The sequence below is a fragment of the Furipterus horrens genome, unplaced genomic scaffold (genome assembly GCF_987537825.1).
Source record: "Furipterus horrens unplaced genomic scaffold, mFurHor1.1.pri manual_scaffold_4, whole genome shotgun sequence".
In the NCBI taxonomy this organism is placed as follows: Eukaryota; Metazoa; Chordata; class Mammalia; order Chiroptera; family Furipteridae; genus Furipterus; species Furipterus horrens.
In genome coordinates, this window is record NW_028327174.1 from 40544470 (window position 1) to 40567891 (window position 23422).

General features: G+C 35.1%; 1 protein-coding gene, 1 non-coding gene and 1 pseudogene across 7 annotated transcripts in view; all 3 read left to right on the plus strand.

The window, feature by feature from the left end:
• Nucleotides 1-23422, plus strand: part of DNM1L (dynamin 1L) — a 44932-nt gene that overhangs the window by 4838 nt on the left and 16672 nt on the right. For 3 of the 6 annotated variants that reach the window (XM_090273001.1, XM_090273002.1, XM_090272999.1), the window contains exons 2-8: nt 9164-9311; nt 12268-12306; nt 14288-14334; nt 14935-15006; nt 17801-17887; nt 19115-19277; nt 23224-23344. In XM_090273001.1, the coding sequence (XP_090129127.1) occupies nt 9164-9311; nt 12268-12306; nt 14288-14334; nt 14935-15006; nt 17801-17887; nt 19115-19277; nt 23224-23344 (677 nt within the window). The remainder of the gene's footprint in view (nt 1-9163; nt 9312-12267; nt 12307-14287; nt 14335-14934; nt 15007-17800; nt 17888-19114; nt 19278-23223; nt 23345-23422) is intronic. The other 3 variants (XM_090273003.1, XM_090272998.1, XM_090273000.1) reach the window with 1 other exon arrangement.
• LOC150011574 (heterogeneous nuclear ribonucleoprotein M pseudogene) lies at nt 4126-4833 on the plus strand (annotated as a pseudogene).
• Nucleotides 16446-16552, plus strand: LOC150011575 (small nucleolar RNA U13). The gene has a single exon (XR_016511058.1). It is a non-coding gene; the product is annotated as a small nucleolar RNA U13 (small nucleolar RNA).

A 23422-nucleotide genomic window follows, 5' to 3' on the forward strand; every position in this document is an offset into this window, starting at 1 on the left:
GTATATGGTAAAAACATTTTAGTTTATTTTAAATACCATAAAATTAACATTTCTAAGGACATGAGAAATATTTTATTTAAAATAAGTGAGGCAAATATTAAGGAAACCTTCTCTGTAAATCTAAAATTATTACCAAATAAAAAGTTAAAAAATTAAGTGAAGTACATCTTGATCTGTTATATTAATGGCAAAATAAAGAATTGAGAGGCCTGTCTTAGAAGTTAGACATTAAAAACTGAATAAGCCTTGGTTAATATGGCATGAATGAATATTTACCACTCCCCACTCCCAACTGACCAGAGAAAAAGAGCTAAAAACATGACAAAGATTTTTCATTGAAAGGTTCCATCTCAGAATATGGATTAAATTAAAAACTCTATAAATGTCAATACAGTATAATTAAAAGATGGCACTAAGACAAACCCACAAACCTTTAGCCTCTGAATACACAGGATATTGAATCTATTTTGGGTATATATGGAGATGAAAAAAAGCAAAAGGTCTCTTTTCAGAGCAAGCCAGTTGTGCTGTCTGCCACAGTGTAGCTCCTATAGCCACCCATTCATTGGGTGTTTAAATCACCAGGGGAGGCAATCACTGATGTAACAAGTTGTTGAGGAGCCAACAACCATTTGTAATACCGAGGTAAAACATTGGGAGCCCACAGACGTGTTTTGTTAGGTCTTTATGTGCTGATACATATAATTTTACTATTTTTATGTAATTTTTTCTTTAAAAAAATTGAGATATAATTGACATATAACATTGCAGTGCATTAGTTTCAGGTGTACAACATAATGACATGTGTGTATCTCGAAGTAATCACCACAATAAATCTAGTGACCATCTATCACACATACTTGTAAATCTTTTTAATCTGATGAGAACTTTTAAGATTTATTCTCTTAGGAACTTTCAAATATACAATACAGTATTATTATCTATAGTCATCTTGCTGTACAAATGCTGTGCATTACATCTCCAGGACTTGTTTTTTATAACTGGAAGTCTTTACCTTTTGACTATCTTCATCCATTTAACCCACCCTCTGCCTCTGGCTACCACCAGTCTGTTCTTTGTATCTGAAAGTCTTTTAATGGTTAAATAAGATTCCACATATAAGTAAGATGATATGTTATAAGTCTTTCTCTGTCTGACATTTCACTTAGCATAATGCCCCCAAGTTCCATCCATGTAGTTGTGAATTGCCTTTTTTATGGCTGAATACAGTGGACACTTACATTGTTCCATATTCTTGGCTATTGGAAATAATGCTGCAGTGATCATAGGGGTGCATAGATCTTTATTGAGTTAGTGTTTTGTGTCCTTCAGATAAGTACCCAAAAGTGGAGTTGCTGGGTTATCTGGTAGTTCTCTTTTTAAGTTTTTGAGGAAGCGCCATACTACTTTCCAGGTGTGTGCACGAATCTACATCCTCATCAACAGTGTACAGGGGTTCCCTTTTCTCCACATCCTCACCAACACATTATTTCTTGTCTTTTTGATAGCCATTCTAACAGGTATGAGGTAGTGTCTTGTGGTTTTGATTTACATGTCTTCGAATACCTTTTCATGTTATCTGTTGACCATCTGCATGTCTTTAGAAAAATGTCTTTTTAGGTCCTTTGCATATTTTAAAATCAGGTTATTTATTTTTTGCTATTGAGTTGAATAAATTCCTTGTATATTTTGGATATTAACACTTATTTGATATATGGTTTGCAAATTTCAAGGTACAGCGAAGAAATTATGGAAAGCAATGATTTTACTGAATGAGAGGGGTAAAACTGAGTATCAAAACCTAGCAATACCAGATATGCTACATAATCTTCCATATGATCCTCCATAACCTGTTTTCTCTCATGTGAGGCATTTCTGGACAACATGAATGGGTCTCTGTGTCCTCTAGTTTCTGATTAGATTTGGAAATGGGAGCCCTGGAAAGAACTGGGGACAGGAGGAGACTAAAGTTGGGTATTTATTCCTCTGGCTCATTCCCTGTATGTAGGTTCCGTAGTCTGGCTCTTCCTCTTCCTGAAAGTCGTAGTCCTTTCTTGGGGGCCTATGGGTGATTGTTACTAGCCTGGGTTATCGCACTACTCCTTGTGATTCTCCTAAGCCTAACCAACAACTTTGTACATAGTCCACTTGTAAATAAACCCTTCTTAGATTAAGCTAATTTAAGTGAGCCACTTGCTTTCTGTATACCCTTTCTGATACAATAGATGAGTTTAGGATTTTGCATTTGTAGAAAACAGGAAATTAAAAGCTGTACTACTTTTGGCTACTAAGAAAGTATATAGTATAGAAAAACTAACAGTTAAGAAAAACAGAAGTGTATAAGTATTTAAAAGATAATATAGACAAGGGGTATATTTAGTGCTTGATTTTCTACCATTTATTAGAATAGTAAGTCCTCAGTGTGGTTGATAGGTTCTGTGACATTAAGAAAATGACATGTAATGAAGCCCTGGCTGCTGTGGCTCAGTGAATTGAGCGTCTGCCTGCGAACCAAGTGTCTCTGGTTCGATTCCCTGTCAGGGCACATGACTAGGTTGCATGTCAGGTCCCCAGTTGGGGGCGCGAGTGAGAGGCAACCACACAGTGATGTTTCTCTCCCTCTCTCCTTTCCCCTCTCTAAAAACAGATAAATAAAATAAAATAAAAATAAAATAAAGTAACCTTGTTAAAAAAAAGAAAAGAAAATGACATGTAATGAAACCAATTTTATCATTGGCTAATTGATGTAAACAAGAGTAAGTTCCTGTGTTCCCGCATCAATGTTATAATGAAATGATATTTAAATGACATTATTCAAGGACCTACTATATTATACCTATGCTAAATTTTCTGAGTGTGATCATTGAATTGTGACTATATAGAAGAATGCCCTTATTCTATTTTTTAAATCCTCACCAGAGGGGATATATATATATATAAATATATATATATAAATATTTGAGAGAGAGAGGTAGGGAGGGAGAGAAACATTGATGTGAGAGAGAAACATGGATTGGTTGCCTCTTGTATGCACCCCAACTGGGGACTGGACACGCAACTCAAGTACGTTCCCTGATGGGCAATTGAACCCGCAACCTTTTGTTGTACGGGATAACATTCAAATCAACTGAGCCACCTGGCCAGTGCGAGTGCCCTTGTTCTTAGAGATATGCCTCAACATTTAGGGATGAAGTGTCATGATATATGTAACTGTCAAATGAGACGACAAAAGAAAAATTATGTGTGTAAGAAGAGACAAAGTATTGTAATTGTATAAAAAGTGCATCTTTGTCAAGATATGTGAGTATTTACTGTTAATATTCTTGCAACTTTTGTGGCTTTGAAATATTCAAAATAAGTTGGGGGAAAATATTGAAAACAAAACATGAAATACTTATGGATAAAGAGTTTTATAAAACTAATAAAATGTCAGCATTTGAACAAACAAATAACTGAAGGAGAAATACAGAAAGCCCTTAAACAAAGGAAGCTTGACTTCAGTAATAAAAGAACACAAATTTAAATAAGCTGTCAGTGTTCCTTTGTCAAAGTAGCAAAGATTCATAAAAGTCATAATGCCCGACACAAAGCCCTGAAGCGGAAAAAATGGCAGCTGAGGTGGCAGTGACAGAGGCCAAAATGGGAGAGTGGGGTGCCAAGCAGTAACAGGGCTCCAGCTTGAAAGGTAAAGGAAAACAACGTACCTACTGGGATGAGAAGAGAAAGGAGAAGACTATAAAAAGAGAAGGCAGTCATTTTGAACTATATGCTAATCCAACCAAAAGATACAGAGCCTTCATTACAAACATAGCTTTTGTGTGAAATGGCAGTCACTTAATACCTGGTTAAATAAAAAGTTGGTGAGGTAACGTATGTGAAGCCCTTTTAAATGGATGCTGAAGACCCTGACTGCTGTGGCTTAGTGGGTTGGGCATCGTCCCACAAATTGAATGGTTGCTGGTTTGATTCCCGGTCAGTGCACATGCCTGGGTTCCTGGCCAGGCTTCTTGTTGGGGGTGTGCAAAAGGTAACTAATTGATGTTTTAAACATTGATGTTTTTCTTCCTCCTTTCCCCTCTCTCTAAAAATAAAATCTTAAAAAAAAAAAAAATTACTAACAAACAAATGGATGTTGAAGCAAGTCAGGGATGTGCCATTCTAGAATTCAAAGTGGAAGATAGTGTGAACAGAGCTGCTGCAGTCTAAGCAAGCCTAGTCTGAGTGGAGGACTACTGAAAGTCAAAGAAGATCCCAATAGTGAACATGCCAGGAGAGCAATGCAAAAGGCTGGAAGACTTGGAAGCACGGTATTTGTAGCAAATCTGGATTGTAAAGTTGGCTTGAAGAAATTGAAGGAAGGTTTTAGTATGGCTGGTGGTGGTCCAGGCAGGCATTCTTGAGGATCAAGATGGAAAAAGTCATGGAATAGGTAGTGTTACTTTGGAAACAGTCCACTGAAGCTGTGCAAGCTGTATCAGTGTTTTAATGGCCAGCTGCTATTTGATAGACCAATGCACGTGTAAGTGGATGAGAGGGCGTTACCAGAGGGAGTTTTTCTTCTCTCCTCAGTGTTCATAACAACTTCCCCATGGACTTGGTGGTATTGGCATGGGGTTACAACCAGGAGGGCGGCCTTTCGATGCCAGTAACCTGAATAAAGGCATTGGCATGTAAAACGTAGCAATGGAAATGGAAGGCATAGGGTTTGGAATAAGTAAAATGGGGGGCATGGAGGCCCCTTTGGTTGTGGTATGGAAAACATGGGTTGATTTGGATCTGGGATGAACATGGACATAATAAATGGCGCAAGTGGAGGCAACGTCCCTGAGATCAAGTGGATGGGCCCCCTCATTGACTACACTGGGAGTGCCTGCATAGAGTGCGTGGGTGCAGGCCTGAGTCATGGCATGGATAGTGTGGGCTCGGCGTTCAGGTGCACGGGCCTGGCTGTTGACCGATTGGGCCCTGGCATCTAGCGCAAGGGCCCACTGGGCCTCGATCACGTGTCCTCCTGCATTGAGTGCATGGGCCAGACATGAAGTGCATTAGATCTGGTGTGGAGCACTTCGATGCTGGCATGGGCTTTGGCCACGAGTGTTTGGCCTCACCCATTGACCATGTGGGCTAGACCATTGAGCACATGGGCTTTGGTGTGGAGCATATGGGCCCTGCCATTGAGCTCATGGTGCCCGCAGGCTTGGGGGCTGGCCTGGACTACATGGGTCCCATGATGGATTGCATGGCCACTGGCCCGGAGCACACGGGCCTGGGATGAATGATCACCAGCAATCTCGAGCACATGGGTTTGGAGTGCATGGGTCCCACCATGGCCTCTGCCCTGGATGCTGGCATTGAGCACATGGGCCTGGCCATGGGTGGTGGTGGCAGTGCCAGCTTTGACTGTGCCATCAAGATACAGCATGATAACTTCGGAGGAGTCTTTGCAGATTACATTGGTGGAGCTGGAGGCCATGCTCCTGGAGTGGCCAGGCAGGCCTGCCAGATATTTGTGAGATATCTCCTGTTTGCTTTTACAAAGAAGATGCTAAAGGACAAATTCAATGAACGTGGGCACATGCTGTAGGCTGACATCAAGATGGAGAACGGGAAGTCCAAGGGGTGCAGTGTGGTTAAGCTTGAGTTGTCAGAGTTGGCTGAGGGAGCTTGCTGGATGATGAATGGGATGAGGCTGAGTGGCTGAGAGATTGTTGTTAGAATCGATAGAAATGCTTAAGCAGCTGTCTTATTTAAACAGCAAAACCAGACCTCTGAATTTATATTGTTTCCTTGTTAACCATTAATTTGTTGGATGGGTGTATAAATATGTTTTAAAGATTCAGTTGCTTTTTGGGGTAATTTGAATTACTGGGGTTCCATTAGACTGTTTGCATTGACATTGCAATGTGTGCAATTTTTTTTGAAGTTATGGCATTTTGTTGAGATTGAATATGGCTTTGATAATAAATACCAGTTCCTGGAAAAAAAAAAGGTAATATGCCCACTGCTGATGGGGATGTAACAGATTTAACGGGAAAAACAGGTGGTGCCTGCCATCTTGTGTGCATCCCGCCAGTATCTGAATGCTCAAAATCTTTATGATCTTTAATCACAGAAATTTCATTAAATAAAATAAATCTAAAGAGGTAATAGGAGAAGTGAATAAGGTTATATGTACAAAGCATGTATTTTGCAACATAGTTAAAAGTAGCAAAAAACATTTATATGTCCATTAATTGTGGTTTCTTAGGTTCCTAACAAATACCCTGTTATGAGAATCCGTGTTGTACGAAACAAAGAACTAGCACAAAAAGAGGGTTAGGTTCCAAAAATTAAAAAAAAAAACACTATTACATTTTTATAATTAAGAGAAAATCTTTATTAAAGCAGTTTTCATCAAAAGTATTACATATTAATATGAATTAAGTAATATTTTCTTTGTCATCACTACTAAGCTCCATTAACCGAATGTGTTTTCTTTTTGACAAGATATCCTCATCCTCTGAACTTTCTTCAGCATTATCTAGATTTTTATGCCCTACTTTTTGCAAAAAATCTGTTATTTTAGATTGCTTGCTTTTAGCTGAGAGATCTTTATAAATTTTGTTATACAGTGCTCAGCACTTTTGAAGTTCTCTCTTAAACTTTGTGCTCCTTTCAGTGCAAGGATCTTCATTTAAGAAATATGACTCTTAACTGTTCGGCTAATGCTAGGCCTTTCTTTACACTTTTTAGAGTAAACTGTTTAACTTCTTCATTTTCATCAGTGTCGTCGTCCCCTAAGTTATCTTGGCACTTTCCAGATGTCATTTCCACCAAAATTGCTTCGTCAGTTTCTTCTACCAGCAATTCTTGGATATCTTCTACAGTCATATCATCAAAACCTTCCCCTCCTAAAGACTTAGCAAGTTCTGCTATGGCATCCGTCTGGTTTTCTGCTGGCTCAATGAGATTTTCACTTTGAATTAACTCTGGCCATATATTTTTCCAACCAGCATTTAATGTTGGTTTTATTTCTTTGATGGATGAGTTTATTAGATTAATAGTCCAAAATTGTAAAAAGTTCCATGCTTCTATGACTTTCATAGATTGGTCGTCAATTTTATTCAAAACGCATTGTAAGGATTTCCTGATATAATTAGTTTTAAATGTAGCTATAATTCCCTGATCTAACAGTTGAAGTAAAGAAGTTGTATTTGGTGGTAAAAAAATTATTTTGATATTTGGATGATTTAAATGTTTCAGATGGCTGGGTGCATTATCCAGTATCAGTAGAACTTTAAAGTTGAGATATTTTTTGCTTTAAGTAGTTTTCCACACTTCGTACAAAAGAGTTTAAAAACCATTTTTGAAACAAATCAGTGGTTACCTAGGCTTTCTTAATTGTGGTCCAATATAATGGTAAAACGCTTTTATTTAGGTTTTACATTGCATGAGGATTGAGAGATTTATAGACCAACATAGGTTTTACCATGTGATCGCCTGAAGCATTATGTTCTGCACATAAGTAATGTTACACTGTCTTTTGATGCCTTTAAACCTGGTGCAGCTTTTTCATTTTTTGAAATATATGTTCTCTTGGGCATTTTTTTCCACCAAAGACTGGTTTTGTCGGTATTAAAAACCTGATGTGTTGAATACCCACCCTGTTCAATAATTTTTTGCAATTGCATTGGATAGATTTTCACTGCTTCTTCATCAGCTGATGTGCTTTCTCCTTGTATTTTTAGGTTTTGTAGTGATAAATGTTTTCTCAAATGGTCAAACCACCCGTTACTAGAAACAAAACCAGAATTTGTAATAGTAAATTTTTAAAGCCTTATGTTTAATATTATTGGTGTCCAGTGAAATCCAGTTTTTTTAACAATCATCAATCCAGGTACTAAGGGCTTTTTCCATCTTCTCAGTTATTGCTGCTGTAGGATGAGATGTCATATTTGCAGAGATAGAACAGCCAGCAGCAACAGAAGCTCTAATTTTATGTTCATTTTTCTGTATAGTCCGGATCGTTGCTTCATTTAAATCCAAGGTTTTTGTGGCATGTGATACTTACTCACCCTTTTCGAGCCAATTCAAAATCTGTAATTTTTGTTCCAGTGAGATGAAATGTCTTTTAAGAGGTATTTTTAAAAATTCTGCTAGGCATTGTTCAGGGCTACAAATTAATTCACAAAAATAAAAACATAATTACCGTTTCTTTAAAAAAGGTTGGATATTACCCGAAAAAAATTTTTTGTTTATTTATTTATTTTTTATATTTAGAGAGAGGGGAAAGGAGGAAGAAAGGGAGAGAAACATCACTGTGTGGTTGCCTCTCACTTGCGACCCCAACTGGGGACCTGACATGCAACCTAGTCATGTGCCCTGACTGGGAATCGAACCAGCGACACCTGGCTTGAAGGCCGACGCTCAATCCACTGAGCCACAGCAGCCAGGGCCTACCTGAAAAATTTTAATATATGTATATTTAATGTAGCAAAAAAAAAAAAAAAAAACAATTAAAATTTTAAAGTGTAATTAGTACTCCATGAACAAAATGGGTTTAAAATTCTGATTAATTTTAAAATTCTACAGGCAAATCTGATATGGTACACATGCTTGAATGAAAAATTTTGAATGAGTTATCTTTTGCTCTTAAAAGCTTTTATCACGTTCAGTATTGTACGGGGATTTCCCTAATTTTGTGTTATACAGGAGTTTTCCCCAATTCTCTAACCGTGTTAGAATGAAAATGTGTTACAGAAGTACCATGTTATACGGGGATACCTGTACTATTTAACTGTAAATACAATATTTAATATACAATGATATCCCTGATTGTTACATTAAAATAAAAGCAAGTTAGAGAAAAATACATATAGTGGTACCCCATTTAAAGTAAAATACATATTAAGCATAACTTTACTTATACTAACATTATAGAGGTTTTGAAAATCTGGTAGGAAGACTGTCAGAAGATAGGAAAATTTTGGGGGAGTGGGACTTCTTTATCCTTTCTTTTTGTTTTAATTTTAAAGAAATAATGATATATAGAAAATGTAACAATTTTTATTTATAAGTCCCTGCAGTCATTTTTTCTTTAATATAATTTCGGATATGCTTCTGTATTTGTATAGTCTTTGAGTTGTTAAGAAACTCATTTTGCTCCTGTATATTCTGTTTTCAGAGCAGTGGAAAGAGCTCAGTGCTAGAAAGTCTAGTGGGGAGGGACCTGCTTCCCAGAGGCACTGGCATTGTCACCCGGAGACCTCTCATTCTGCAGCTAGTCCACGTTTCACCTGAAGATAAACGGAAAACAACAGGAGAAGAAAATGGTAAATTTTAGAATTGGAATAAGAATTATTACTATTTTTGGTTGAATCTTAAAGACATGAATTGATTAGACAAATTAGTGACTATAGCAGAATCAGAAGTCTGAAGAGAAGTGGTGTGCATCTTTTTTCATGTAAAAAAGATAATTTTTATTGTTTTGAGGAGAATGGGTAAACTTGTTTGGGATAGTACCTTTTTGGTATTCAGCTTAGTAAACTGTTATTAATGCTTTTTAATGGAGGATTTAGTGAGATACTCAGCAAACAGGAATTAGTTATTTTAAAGAAAAAGTTTTTGTTTTGAGTGTTTAAACTTTTTTCCTAGTGTTTGAAACAATGTTTTTGCTTTGATTTAGAATTTAAATAACCTAGATTTGCTTCTCAGCATACTGATATTATCTCACCTTCTCTCTTCTGATCTTACCAATGTGCCAGCTAACTTTTGAACCTTTTGCCCTTCAATAAGATGAGTTTTGATTTTTTATTATCTCTTTTACTATCCTCTTGCTAAGGCTTACCTATATGCACACACTATTTTAATTTTTAGCTCCCTCTCCCCCAAATAGTAAATATGGATTATTAAGATAAGGAAATATGCACTGTCGCTTATCACACTATTGGTTAAACTGAAAATATTTTAGGAAATGCTGTCTTTGTCAATCTGCAAATTTTAAATTGCTTATTAAATGTATCCTATATTAATCATTTATATTAGTGAAGTTTGAAATGTTTGATGAGAGTAATATATTTAATCTTCCCTGTTTTAGTTCAGTGTTTTTGGTTCAGACTTTATGTCAAATTTTGAAAGTCTGTAAAATAGCTCTAATTATTAAATAACATTTACAGTAGAGTACCATGTTTGCTTTTCATCTGTTGAGATCTGTTTTCAGTGCAGTTTCTACTTTCTATATCTGATCTAAGATGATAGTATGGTATTGATGAATTGAAGTTACTGTACTGTAATTTCTGTATATGATTTTTTCCTTTCACTTATTATAGGAGCACTGATGGTGGTTAGCTTGATCCGTTCCCCCTCCCCGGGAAAAGAGACCTGTCATGAGCATTTACAATGACTGTATAAAGTTAATCACTGAACCAAATTAATGAAGTTATAGATGTTACCAAGTAATTTTGGGGGATAGACCGCCCAAGGATATCAGGGGCCAGGAGGGACTTTAAATTATATTAGGTAGCTTCTTGGTATATTATTTGTTACTTTGCATTTCTGTAATATATTTTTATTATTGAAATTCTTGACCTTGAATTTAATATTTTGCACTAATTTATGGTCCAGATTCAAACATATAGAATAATACCTTAAGAATTTTATTTCCTCTAACATTCAATTAAATTTGCCAAATATCTTAGACTAAAGCTTTAATAAACTGTATGGCATTCATTAAATGTCTTTCTTTTAACTTTTCATTTTCTTCAGTCACCTTGAAAAGGGCAGATAATAACCTGTTCTCCTGTAAATTATCTGCAGGTGTGGGCAGTGTTTCTAGAAAAGGGTGTACATTTTAGCTATCGAAGTCTTAGTTTCTCACTCTTTGTTTATATGTTCACTATGTTTTATTGATGTCTTTCTTGATGGTTGATCTATATCTTTACCTATACATATATTCCCCCCCCCCAAGCTTAGTGCTTATTTTTTTTCTGTAAAATAATGAAACCTCACTGAAAATGACAACTTAGCTACCCAGACACAAAATAGATTTCATAAATTTTGAGTACTAAATTTCATATGTCTTATTAATTATTACTAGGATAGTTCTTTAGTTTTTCCTTAGAGCCTCTTTATCCTTGGGTTAACAATTCTTTCCAGTCATAAACCATTCTTACCCAGAGGAAAGTAGAATGATGCAGAAAAGCATTTGGTTAGCCAGAAGAGTATGAACTACCTGACACACTGACAGGGAGGAGAAAGGGAGGAAAACATAAGATGAAGAACTTCCAAAAAGAAAAAAGTCAGTCTCTAACCACTTTGTACGAGGACTTACAGCCTCAAAAGGCTTTGTTATGTAACAAAAGCTGAAATTACCAATAATAGGTTAACTTAAGAGGAGTGTCTTCTAAGATGACATGGAACAATATAATCCATTTTTGATAGAGGTTAGCAAAACTGGCTTAAATATTTTAATGTTTAATACTATATGTGTAATTTAATTATCAGAAACATTTACTTAACATGAGATCCTTCATTTTGCCAACTACATAGAATAACTGAAGTATCAGTATAGATTTTATTTTTAAGCTTGTCGCCCACTTCTGACAATGTAATAGAATTTTCTGATAAAATGTTAATAAAAACAATATTAAAATTTTAGAGTGGGATGGTAGTTTAAACTTTGAATTCCATGATTATCTTTCATATATTTGTAAGAAATAAACCATATTTTTCCTCGGATTTCATTTTAGACAAAATGCAAAAGTAGCATGCTGATTAAAGACCAAAATTATTTCTGTGATGTTCTATTCAATTCAATATATATATATATTTCAAAGAACAGTCTTGTGACTATTTTAGTGAATATATACTTGTATATATTTACTTTTACAGTTTGAAAGATGTGTTTGGTATGTTTTGTAGATTCTTTTTCATCAGGCAATGTACTTTTTTCATAGTTATCAAATATCTAAGACAAATTTTTGAATACTGAATTAATTTTAATCCATTTGTGTTAGAATTAGAAACCAGAAGTGACATAATTAGTTGTAATGGAAAATAAAAATAAATTACGGCACACAGCATGCTTCATTTATATCACTTAAAATATTACATACATCCCTCTAATTAGAATTAATTGTAATGGAAATTATATAGTTGTAAATTTTGAATAGTTGAATGCTACGTGCATTTGAAATGTATTCAGGTTTCTGCACATTTTTTTTAAAAGGTTTAAAATATTAGGGATAAGCACTAAACTTATCCTTCTGTGCTGTTTCTCTTTAACTACAGACCCTGCTACATGGAAAAACTCAAGACACCTTTCTAAAGGTTTCCTTTATCCATTTGTCTGTGGCCCTTCTTTTTCTATTATGCCTGCATGTGTGCTTAGTACTCTTACAGGCTGTGTGCGTTTTTCTTTCCTTCTGTTTTTATTTGCCTATCCACATTGATTGTTGCAGGTTTTAGTGGTTCTTGTTACCTTTTGGCATTTCATCAGAATGAAGGCTTCTTTTGGTGGTGAATGTGATTTATTTTTATTTAAAAAAAAATGCTTGTGAAGTCAGGCCTTTTTTATATAAGGTAAATTCAAAACACCCCTTTGGTATGTAGTGCCTGCCTCTGTGAGTTCTGTTCACCTAGATTACTCCAGTCCTTCAATGAGACTTCTGGAAGAAGGTACTTAGCTTCAAGTAGGTGAGCATTTTACTTGTAAAAAGGATCCGGTTTTATCTACCTTCATTCCACCAAAGAATTGACCTACATTTTCTCAATAAATATTTATTTGAAAAACTTATAGTCATTGTTATTTTGGTTTCAGGTGGCTGATATGCATTATTCATAAACTCAGTCATTAAGGCATTTAAAACTCTGAATTTAGCAAAAGCAGAATAGCTGTATTTTAGGGAGGTAGTTTACATTTCTAGCTTCTCTGGGAAATATAAACAAAACTTGTTCTCTTAGTTTTAGACCACTTGAACAGTGCCTACAGTGAATATATTTCCCCTTTTTCAGCAAGTGTAGAAAAAACAGACTTATCATTGGAAACTAATGGAGCACAGCAACTCCATACAGTGCATATGTGAGGGTATCCATCTTTTTCCCCCTATTTCTTTTCTTTCCTGCTTTCAAGCCTAGAAAACATACTCCTGGGGGAAAAATTCACTTTGAAGGTACATATCAATTACAGAATAGCGTCACACTACTGAGAGAGCTCTTTAAAGGAATAACACATTGTGACTATAGATAACCAACAGGAAACCAAATTTAAAAATAAAACGGGTTGAAAAGTTAGCTGTTTCATTCACATATTACAAAGTTTTACCCTAAGTTTTGTGTGTGAATCTTATATATGCTTTTTGCATTATTCAGTAAGATTCTTAATTTGTCTTTTAATCCATAAGCCTGAGTACTTTAATCAGATAAACTACTTTTATGTGTAAGATTTCAAAAATAAAGAATATACTTTTTACTGTAACATAAAATATGAAGAAAAGTAAATAATTTTATTCATAAACTCTAGATTTCAAATTGTGGGATGACCTGTGAGCAACTTGGTCTAAAATGAGTCATGTTTTTGAAATACATGATACAATTTTTAAAATGTGAAAGTACTGGGTTGGCAAAAAAGTCTGTATGGTTTTTTTTCATGAAACAAAAGACACATTTTCCATTTTCACCAATAACTTTATTGATTTGGATGTTTTGAGTATGTCGGCTATCTCCTGCTACCAGCTTCTAGTGGGTAGAGGTCAGGGGTGCTGCTAACCATCTTCCGATGTATAAGAGAGCCCCACAGCAAAGAATTATTTGGCCAAAATGTCAACGGTACCAAGAAATTTAACAAACCACTCTTGACACATTCAGTCAGTCACAGCACTTTCTCCATACACTGCACAAATCTTTTTTGTGTGTTTCAATTGCATTTTCACCTTTCTTGAAAAAATAAAGCATAATACGCCAAAATTGTTGCATATTCTCTCCCATCTTCAATAATAAGATGCTGCACAAAAATGCACCAATTTTGATTTTTTTTTTAATGTACTCTAATATAACAGCTGTCACAATACAATCTAACAAAATTGTTTTAAATGAAGTTAAAGACAGCTAAGCACTACTTAGGGCCATTTTATGGAAAAACAATGGACTTTTTGGCTAACTCAGTATAATTTAGCAGATCTTAAAATACTTGTTAACTTGTAGTTAGTGGTAAAAATAGGAACCAGTAATATTGTGTTGCATTTTTAATTCCTAACTAAGGATAAAACCTAATTCTTATAATATTGAATAAGTGGATCTTTTCTTTTTCCAGGGGTGGAAGCAGAGGAATGGGGTAAATTTCTTCATACCAAAAATAAGGTAATGACACAAAATATCATGAAGTAATGACATGTTGATAATTTAGTTTCTTTTCATTGGCAATGTGGCACGTTATCTCACAGCAGCTGTTTCTTGTAAAATAAAGCTTATCTTAGCAACATTTCTAATCACAGTAATTTATTTGGAAAATACTAAGTTGAGCCCTATACTCTCTAATTTGGAGATTTAAAAAAACATTTTATCTGAAAATTATAGTAGATATGCAATATTCTGTTTCAGGCATATAATATAGTGACTAGACATTTATATACCTTATGAAGTGATCCCCACAATTAGTCTAGTTCCCACCTGGCACCATACATAGTTATTACAATTACTGACTGTATTCCTTGTGCTGTACTTTATGTCCCTGTGACTATTTTTATATGGAGAACTTAACTCTTGTGGGATCAGACAGTCTTGAAAAGCTCATATAAACTGTGACTCCTTGACTCATAAATATATTATGTATATATTAGAATTTGTTTACTAATACTCTGAAGCAGATCTATAGACATCCTTGAAATTTATTAACCTCCCCACTTAAGAACTTTTTTTCTTATTTTGAATATCATGCTTTTTTGTTTTAATAATTTTTAGCTTTACACAGATTTTGATGAAATTCGACAAGAAATTGAGAATGAAACAGAAAGAATTTCAGGAAATAATAAGGTATGCATCTTTCTAAAGCTAGGAAGTATAAACATTAGTAAATCTGTTATTCAGTGTATTTTGTACATAATGTGTAGTGAGTCTTGTAAATTCATAATCCTGGTCTTTGACACTAATGGGATATATTTTCACAAATATATTAAACCTACTTAAAATCCCTTTTGTTTCTTAGAGCTTTTATGTACTGTCAGATATTTCACTTAGATGTTCATTCTTAATATTAAAGAGCTCTTTTCTTATACCTGAGTAAGGCTGAATTTACTTATGAATGCAAAGAGAGAGAAATTAAATATTTTTATTTCAGTGAATATGAAAAGTACAGTTGACCCTTGAACAAGAGTGGGGTTAGTGGAAAATCCTGGCACTCTTCATATTTGGATTCCCAACTGTGAAGTTGACCCTTGAAAAACACTCATTTGAACTGTGCAGATCAATTGAAAAAATTCATGTGTAAGTGGAACCATGCAGTTCAAACCTGCGTTGTTTGAGTCAACTGTAATGTTAGCAACTTTAATTTTTTTAAAATTATTTATTTATTTATTTTTAATCCTCATCAGAGGATATGTTTATTGATTTCAGAGAGAGAGGAGGGAGAGAGAGAGAGAGAGATCTATTGTTTGCCTCCTGTAAGTGCCCTGACCTGGGGATAGAACCTACAACCTAGGTATGTGCCCTGACTGAGAATCGAACCCGCAACCCTTTGGTGCATGGGATGACGCTCCAACCACCTGAGCCACTTGGCCAAGGCAGCAACTGAACTATTTTCTAGTTTTCTAAGATTGTGAGAATTTGAGATAAATTGGTGTCTAAGATTCCATTTATCTTGATACTAGACACTATCAAACTCCCTCCTTAAATGTTTTTTTTCTCTCTCTCCTTTATTCCTATTACTTTCCTCTTTCTTCCTTTCCTTTTTTTTTTTTTTACCTCCATTGTTATATTACCTAGAGGCACATTTAATCTTCAAAGTGGGTGCTAGCCTAGTACTTAATATTTAACAAAGATTGAGCCCTTTTACCTGCCAGATACTGTGCTGCAAAAGTTACTTCCTGACAGAAAGACATTTTTGAAGCCATGTTAATTTTTTATGCTTATGCAGGCTATTTGTGTTTTAGTGATTGACTCAGCTTTGTTCATTATTGAACTCTAGGCTGGTAACCTTTGAGTTACTGCTACTGCAGCCATATAATATGTCCTTGAATTTTTAATAATTGTGTTGGATAATAGAAAAGTGGCAGGAAACTATATTAGCTTGTCCTCCATCCTGGAATTATATCAGGGATAATTTTGACTTTGGGGATGTTATTAATTATAACACCAGTCTGAATTATCTTTTCAGTGATTCCTGGAATGGCTAAACTCAGGGATTGGTGGTAATTTTACATAGTACTAGAATTCAGAGTGGATATGGTTAGCAATTCAAAAAGGAAAGATTTTCGATCCTTTTGTAGTTCATAGGTGTTGTGATGATCAGGTGTTCACATTCATGTGTGACATGTGCCTCCCACAGACCTTGTTGCAGCGTTAGCATATTACCCATCTGATGTGAAAAAAAGGAAAGATTTTAGTTACATTAAACTGAATGTCATGAAGGATCGAGTCTGTATACAAACATGATGTTTAATTCATGGTGGGGATATGGAAGACTTCCCTAGCAGGTTCTCTCATCCATAGTGTCCAAAAGATGGGAAGTCCCTACCCTCAAATATTTGGAAAATCATTCCTAAATTATGTTTATCATAAAATATATGATACTTTGATCTTAAATAAGTAATTTTATATGTGGAAATATCTAAATGATTTCACATGCCTAACATAAAGCTTGAAAGATTTGAAATATCTGTGAGATTGGAGTTGTAAAGGCTTTGGGGCAAGCTTTGGGGCATGATTAAGGAATGCCTGAGAAATATAGAGACAAGGTAGATGTGCTGAATATCAGCATGTAATGACTTTGGAACAGTGGAGTATTTAAAAATAGAAAAGTAGTTCAGAGTAATCTAACATAGCAAATACAATTGTATAGAGAATTCAGAGTAAAGGATGTTCCAATAAAGCTCTCTGGGGAACTGGAACATTCAGTGGGTTAATGAAGGAAGATTTAAGGTGGATAAACAGATGAAAGTTCATTTTAAAGGATAAAGAAGAATGTGTAAAATGACATGTCAAGAACATTTCATAAGTGTCCTTTTACATGTAGCTAACTCAACTCTAAAACTTGTATGGGACTAGTAGTGAAGAGACTGTGTAATAGTATAGGGGAGAGAAAATATGCGTATCTCACACTGTCTAGATTCTTATTATTCAAATTCAGGGAACTAGAGATCCAGAAAAATTTTCTGAGGAATCTCTTCCAGTATACACTCTTGCCACTTGATAGTCAAAGATTAGGAACTGGATTGGTTTGGATAACTTGTTTACCTGTGCCTCACTTCTGAGCTCAAGATCCTCATAAATTTGGATAGCAATACATTTTTCTTTCATTAAGCACTAAGTCTGTTAAACATATATAAGAAATGGTAGCTGCTTAGAATCAAGAAAAAAATGAAATAATACAGGGGAATAATAGAATATTATGGGTATAGGGTTTGGTAGGGTTATAACATGTCATATCCCTTGCTTTACTTTCCATGTATTTCATCAGGTTTTGATTGTTGAAATGTTTTAGGGATATGGTTTAATTCATACTTAAAAACATCTAATGTCTGTCTACTTGAAATGAGATTTACTTTAACATTTTATATTTTCTTGAAATTTCATTGTGATTTTAATGTGATATTTTAAAACTTATTTTTAGGGAGTAAGCCCTGAACCAATCCATCTTAAAATTTTTTCACCCAATGTTGTCAATCTGACACTTGTGGATTTGCCAGGAATGACCAAGGTAAAGAATATTTGTTACTCATTGTGGGTTTGGTCATGTTTGTTTTCACTTAAGCAAATATGCTTTTTCTTATTTATTTCTTTATTTGCAATCAACTTGATCTATTAGCATTTGATACAGTTGGGTCCTTTCTTCTCCTTGGACCACTCTTTACTTGTCTTCCAGTACCACACTACAAGTTTACTTCACTGGCCACTCCTTAAAGTCTTTTTTGCTGGTTTATCTTCTCTATGTCTTAATAGTGAGTGTCCCAGAGCTCAATTTTTGGACCTCTTGTCAAGGGGGTACACTTAGCCCCTTGATAATTTTATCCAATAGTATGGCTTTAAATACAGGAGTAACTGCTGACAATATTTAATTATGTCCAGACTTATATATCCATCTCCAGAATTATATATCCAACTGTCTACTTGACATATTTAATCGTCATGTTTCATACCAAATTCCTGGCCCATTCCTCAACCTGACTTGATGCCTCTGTAATGTTCCCCATCTTAATAAATGACAACTCTGTTCTACCAGTTGCTTAGCTGAAAAGTTTGTAGTCATCCTTGACATCCATCCCACACCCTATTCCTGTCAGCAAATCATCTTGGCCCTCCTTATTTTTAAAATATGTACCACTCTCTTTTCTCCTCCATGTCATTTCTCTCAAATGTCATGATCTGAAATCATTTCCCTCAAATGTCATGATCTGAGTGAGGTCTTCCCTGATTACTCTATTTAAAAACACAATCCAGTTTAAAAGTATAACCTTCTCTAACCATTCGGCAGCCTTCAGTTGTGCTTTATTTTTTTCATAGTCCACTACCTAGAAACTATATTTGTTTGTTTAGTATCTGCATTTTACCACTAACATACAAGGTCTATGAAGACATGAATTTTGGTCTTTTTTTTTTTTTTTTTTAATTTACAACTGTGACAATCTGGCATGTGGAACAGTTTCTGAAACACTGTAGGGTGCAAATAAATACTTGCTAATTGAATCAATGAATTTTTCTCTAAGTAATTAACACCGACCAATCGTTAACATAGTAAACTTGATATTTGCAAGAGATATATTTTGCAACTTTCACATTTTATCAAATTCATATATACTGCTGTAGTATATAATTTCTTTTTAACTGTATATAAATGAAGTAATACCTATAATCTGTGGATAAAATGGGAAGAAGCTGAGTCAGTTTTTTTTATTACTAGTTTCTTGTTCATCTCTGTTTGGTTCAGGTGCCTGTAGGTGATCAACCTAAAGATATTGAGCTTCAGATCAGAGAGCTCATTCTTCGGTTCATCAGTAATCCAAATTCCATTATCCTCGCTGTCACTGCTGCTAATACAGATATGGCAACATCAGAGGCACTTAAAATTTCAAGAGAGGTAGATCCAGATGGTAAGGACAGATGTTAATATTTATTGAGATGGTTGGTTAACATTGGTAAATCTGCTTCCTTTTGCCCAGGCCAGGTTGCTCAGTTGGGTGGAGCGCCGTCCCTGTACACAAAAAAGTTGCATATTTGATCTCCCTGATTCGTGTGTACGGGAGACAGCTGATTGATATTTCTGTCTCACATCAGTGTTGTTTTTTTCTCCCTCTCTCCCTCTCTTGCTAAAATCAATAAACATATCCTCAGGTGAGGATTAAAAAATGTATTTACTTTCAAGAAAATACTAGCTGTTAATACAGATTTCAAAAATAATGCTTTCCTATTTTGCTTATAATTTCAAATAGAAATTCTGATGGAAAAATAAAGTTTTAATAGGTAAGGTTCTGTATAGGTGAGGCAAAAATACTTATGTCCATATTTGTATGGTTACCTAATGATTTAAAAATAATAAAATGGCTTTGCCAAAAGAGTTTCTTGTTTGTATATTGGGTTGGCCAAAAAGTCCATGTGGGTTTTTCCATAAGATAAAAGACACATTTTTCATTTTCACCAATAATTTTATAGATTTGGATATTTTGAGGGTGTTGGCTGTCTCCCGCATGGTATCGTGTTGATTGTTCTTGATTAGATGTCTCGATTTGATCGCTATCAACTACAACTGGTTACCTGACCGTGGAGCATTGTCCAGCCAGAAATCTGCAGTGCAAAACTTTGCAAACCACTTTTGACATGTCTGATCAGTCAAAGCACCTTCTCCATACACTGCACAAATCTTTTTATGCATTTCAGTTGTGTTTTTACCCCTCTTGAAATAATAGAGCATAATATGCCAGAAATGTTGCATGTTTTTTTCTTCCATCTTCAGTATTAAAATGGCTAAAAACAAATTCACCAATTTTGATATGTGTGTGTGTGTGTGTGTTTTCAATGCATGCTGGTATGACCGCTGTCACAAGACAAACTAACAAAATTGTTTCAAATGAGGTTAAAGACAACTAAGTACTAGAGCCATCTATGGAAAAAGCCAAACAAACTTTTTGGCCAACCCAATAAATAAAGACTTGCGCTTTTGAATGGCTGACTTCTGAGAATAATTAACTCTGACAGTAGATAATTGTTGTAGATTATTAAGTTTTAGTACGTAATTATGGTACCTACATTCTTCAGAGGTACAGAATATTTAGATGTGCTCAGGAAGAGGAGATTCTTAGATAAAGGTAAAATCCTTTTATGAAGCATTCATAACTCCAAGGGTTAGTTCAGTCTGTGGGTCAGTGTATAATACTTGACTAATGCTGTAGTGTGCACCTCTTAATATATATAAAATGCCAGCTTGTAAGAGAGTATTGCTACTAATAAATACATGCTTTGCTCCATACAGGGGACAAACTTTTTTTTACTTGAGTATTTGGAGGGTCAGTGTGCTCTGCCATGGTTCTTTGAAGAAGAGTTTCAAATAAAAATTTGATAAGAAACAGTAGTGCTAAGACTGCTAATTGTAATTCCCATAAACAGTGTCATTAAAAATTTTTTATTTCAAGTTTTTAAGAAACGTTTTTACTATATGAGTAATTAATGTTCATTTTAGATTAAAATAAACTATATGAAGAGATTTATTTAAATTTTGTAGTAAACTATTAAGCATTTTATATGCATTAATTATATTTTAAACAGACTTTTGAGCTGTAAATATGATCATACTTTTTAAAATAAATATTTTATTTTTTAAAAATTTTATTACCTTTAGAGAGAGGGGAAAGGAGGGAGGGTGAGAGAGAGAGAGAGAGAGAGAGAGAGAGAGAGATCAATATACGAAAGAAACATCAGTTAGCTGCCTCTCACACATCCCCAACCCAGGCATGTGCCCTGACCAGGAATCGAACTGGCAACCTTTCAGTGCAGGCTGGGCTCAATCCACTGAGCCACACCAGCCAGGGCTTTATTTACTTTTAGAGAGAGGGGAAGGGAGGAAGAAAGAGAAACATCAATGTGTGAGAGAAACATCTATCAGTTGCCTCCCTCATGTACTCAACTGGGGACCTGGCCTGCAACCCAGGCATGTGCCCTGACAGGGAATTGAACCAGGGACCTTCCGGTTTGTGGGAGTATGCCCGACCCACTGAGTCACATCAGTCAGGGCCATACTTTTGATGTAGAAATCTTAATATAGAAATATATTGTAAGGAAATAATATAATCAAGTAGTATTTATGGTATCAAAAAATTAGATTTAATATAGTAAGGATGATTAGCTTAAGAACCCACAGTAAGGATTATTAGCTTAAGATAACAGAATATGAAATCATAAAAAAAGATGATTTTGTAGATTTGGAGCAAATAGGAAAATGCTTTTAATTGAAAATGCCATATGTAAAATTGGACACTAGGCAGAGCAGTAGCTGGAACTCTCTCATACATTGCTGGTGGGAATGGTATAGCCACTTTGGAAAACAGTTTGTCAGCTTCCTAAAAAAGTTAAACAAGCAGTTCCACTCGTAGGTAATAAATCATGTTAAAAGGAAACCCAGCCCTGGCTGGTGTGGCTCAGTGGATTGAGCACTGGCCTGTGAACCAAAGGGTCGCCAGTTCAATTCCCAATCAGGGCACATGCCTGGGCTGCGGGCCAGGTCCCCACTTGGGGGCGTGTGAGAGGCAACCACACATTGATGTTTCTCTCCCTCTTTCTCTCCTTCCCTTCTCTCTAAAAAAAAAAAGATTAAAAACAATAAATAATATTTAAATAAAAAGGGAACCCATGTTCATATAAAAACCTGTATGCAAATGTCTGTAGTAGCTTTAATTGTAATCTCCTAAAACTGGAAACAACTCAGATGTTCTCAAATGGGGAATGAATAACCAAACCATAGTATTGGGTTGGCCAAAAAGTTCATTTGGTTTTTTTGGTAAGATGGCCCTAGTAGCACTTAGTTGTCTTTAACTTTATTTGAAACAATTTTGTTAAATTTGTCTTATGACAGCTGTTATATCAGTGTGCATTAAGAAAAAAAACCCATCAGAATTGGTGAATTTTTATAGTCATTTTAATATCAAAGGTGGAAGGAAAAAACCGCAGCATTTTGGCATATTATGCTTTATCAATTCAAGAGGGGTAAAAATGCAACTGAAATGCACAAAAAGATTTGTGCGGTGTGTGGAGAAGGTGCTTTGACTGATCAAATGTGTCAAAAGTGGTTGCAAATCTTGCTCGAGATTTCTGGCTGGACGATGCTCCACGGTTGGGTAGACCAGTTGTAGTTGATAGTGATCAAATTGAGACGTAATCAACAACAATCAACCTGATACCACGTGGGAGGTAGCCAACATCCTCAAAATATCCAAATCTATAAAATTATGTATTGGTGAAAATGAAAAATGTGTCTTACTTTATGGAGTATATGGACTTTTTGGCCAACCCGGTATATCCAACCATGGAGCACTGTTCATCAAAAGAGAATGAACAATTAACATATGGAACAACATGGATAGCTCTCAAATGTATTACTCCAAGTGAAAGAAGCCAGATTCAAAAGGTCATGTATGTGACTCCATTATATAACATTCTGGAAAAAGCAAAACTAGGGTGAAAAGTAGGTTTGGTTGGGTAGTACAGGAAAAATTGCGGGGTAATGGAACTGTTTGTCTTGAAATATCAGTGATATAACTCTTCCCATTTGTCAAAACTCATAGAACTATGTACCAGGAATGAGTGAAATTTTAAACAAACTTTAAAATGGTTATTAAAAAGTTAAGCCCTAAGAGCTAATAAAAATTTTTATGTGAAATTAAAAAAAATACATGATTAAAATTAGATTTTAAAAGTATTCGTAAGCAAAGGTTAGCATTATCAGATGATAAGAAGAGGTCATCTTTGGTGGATTTTAGATGATAATTTTTCTTTATTCTTAAAAGCTTTATTTACTGGTCGTTGTCTTTTCTTTTTTGCATTCACCAGGTCGCAGAACTCTTGCTGTAATCACTAAACTGGATCTCATGGATGCGGGTACTGATGCCATGGATGTGTTAATGGGGAGGGTTATACCTGTCAAACTTGGAATCATTGGCGTGGTTAACAGGTTAGCAATCAAGAATGAGATAAGAGTTGCAGCATTCTCATTTCGAAGCAAATCTGAATTTTTAAAAGCAGTCTGACA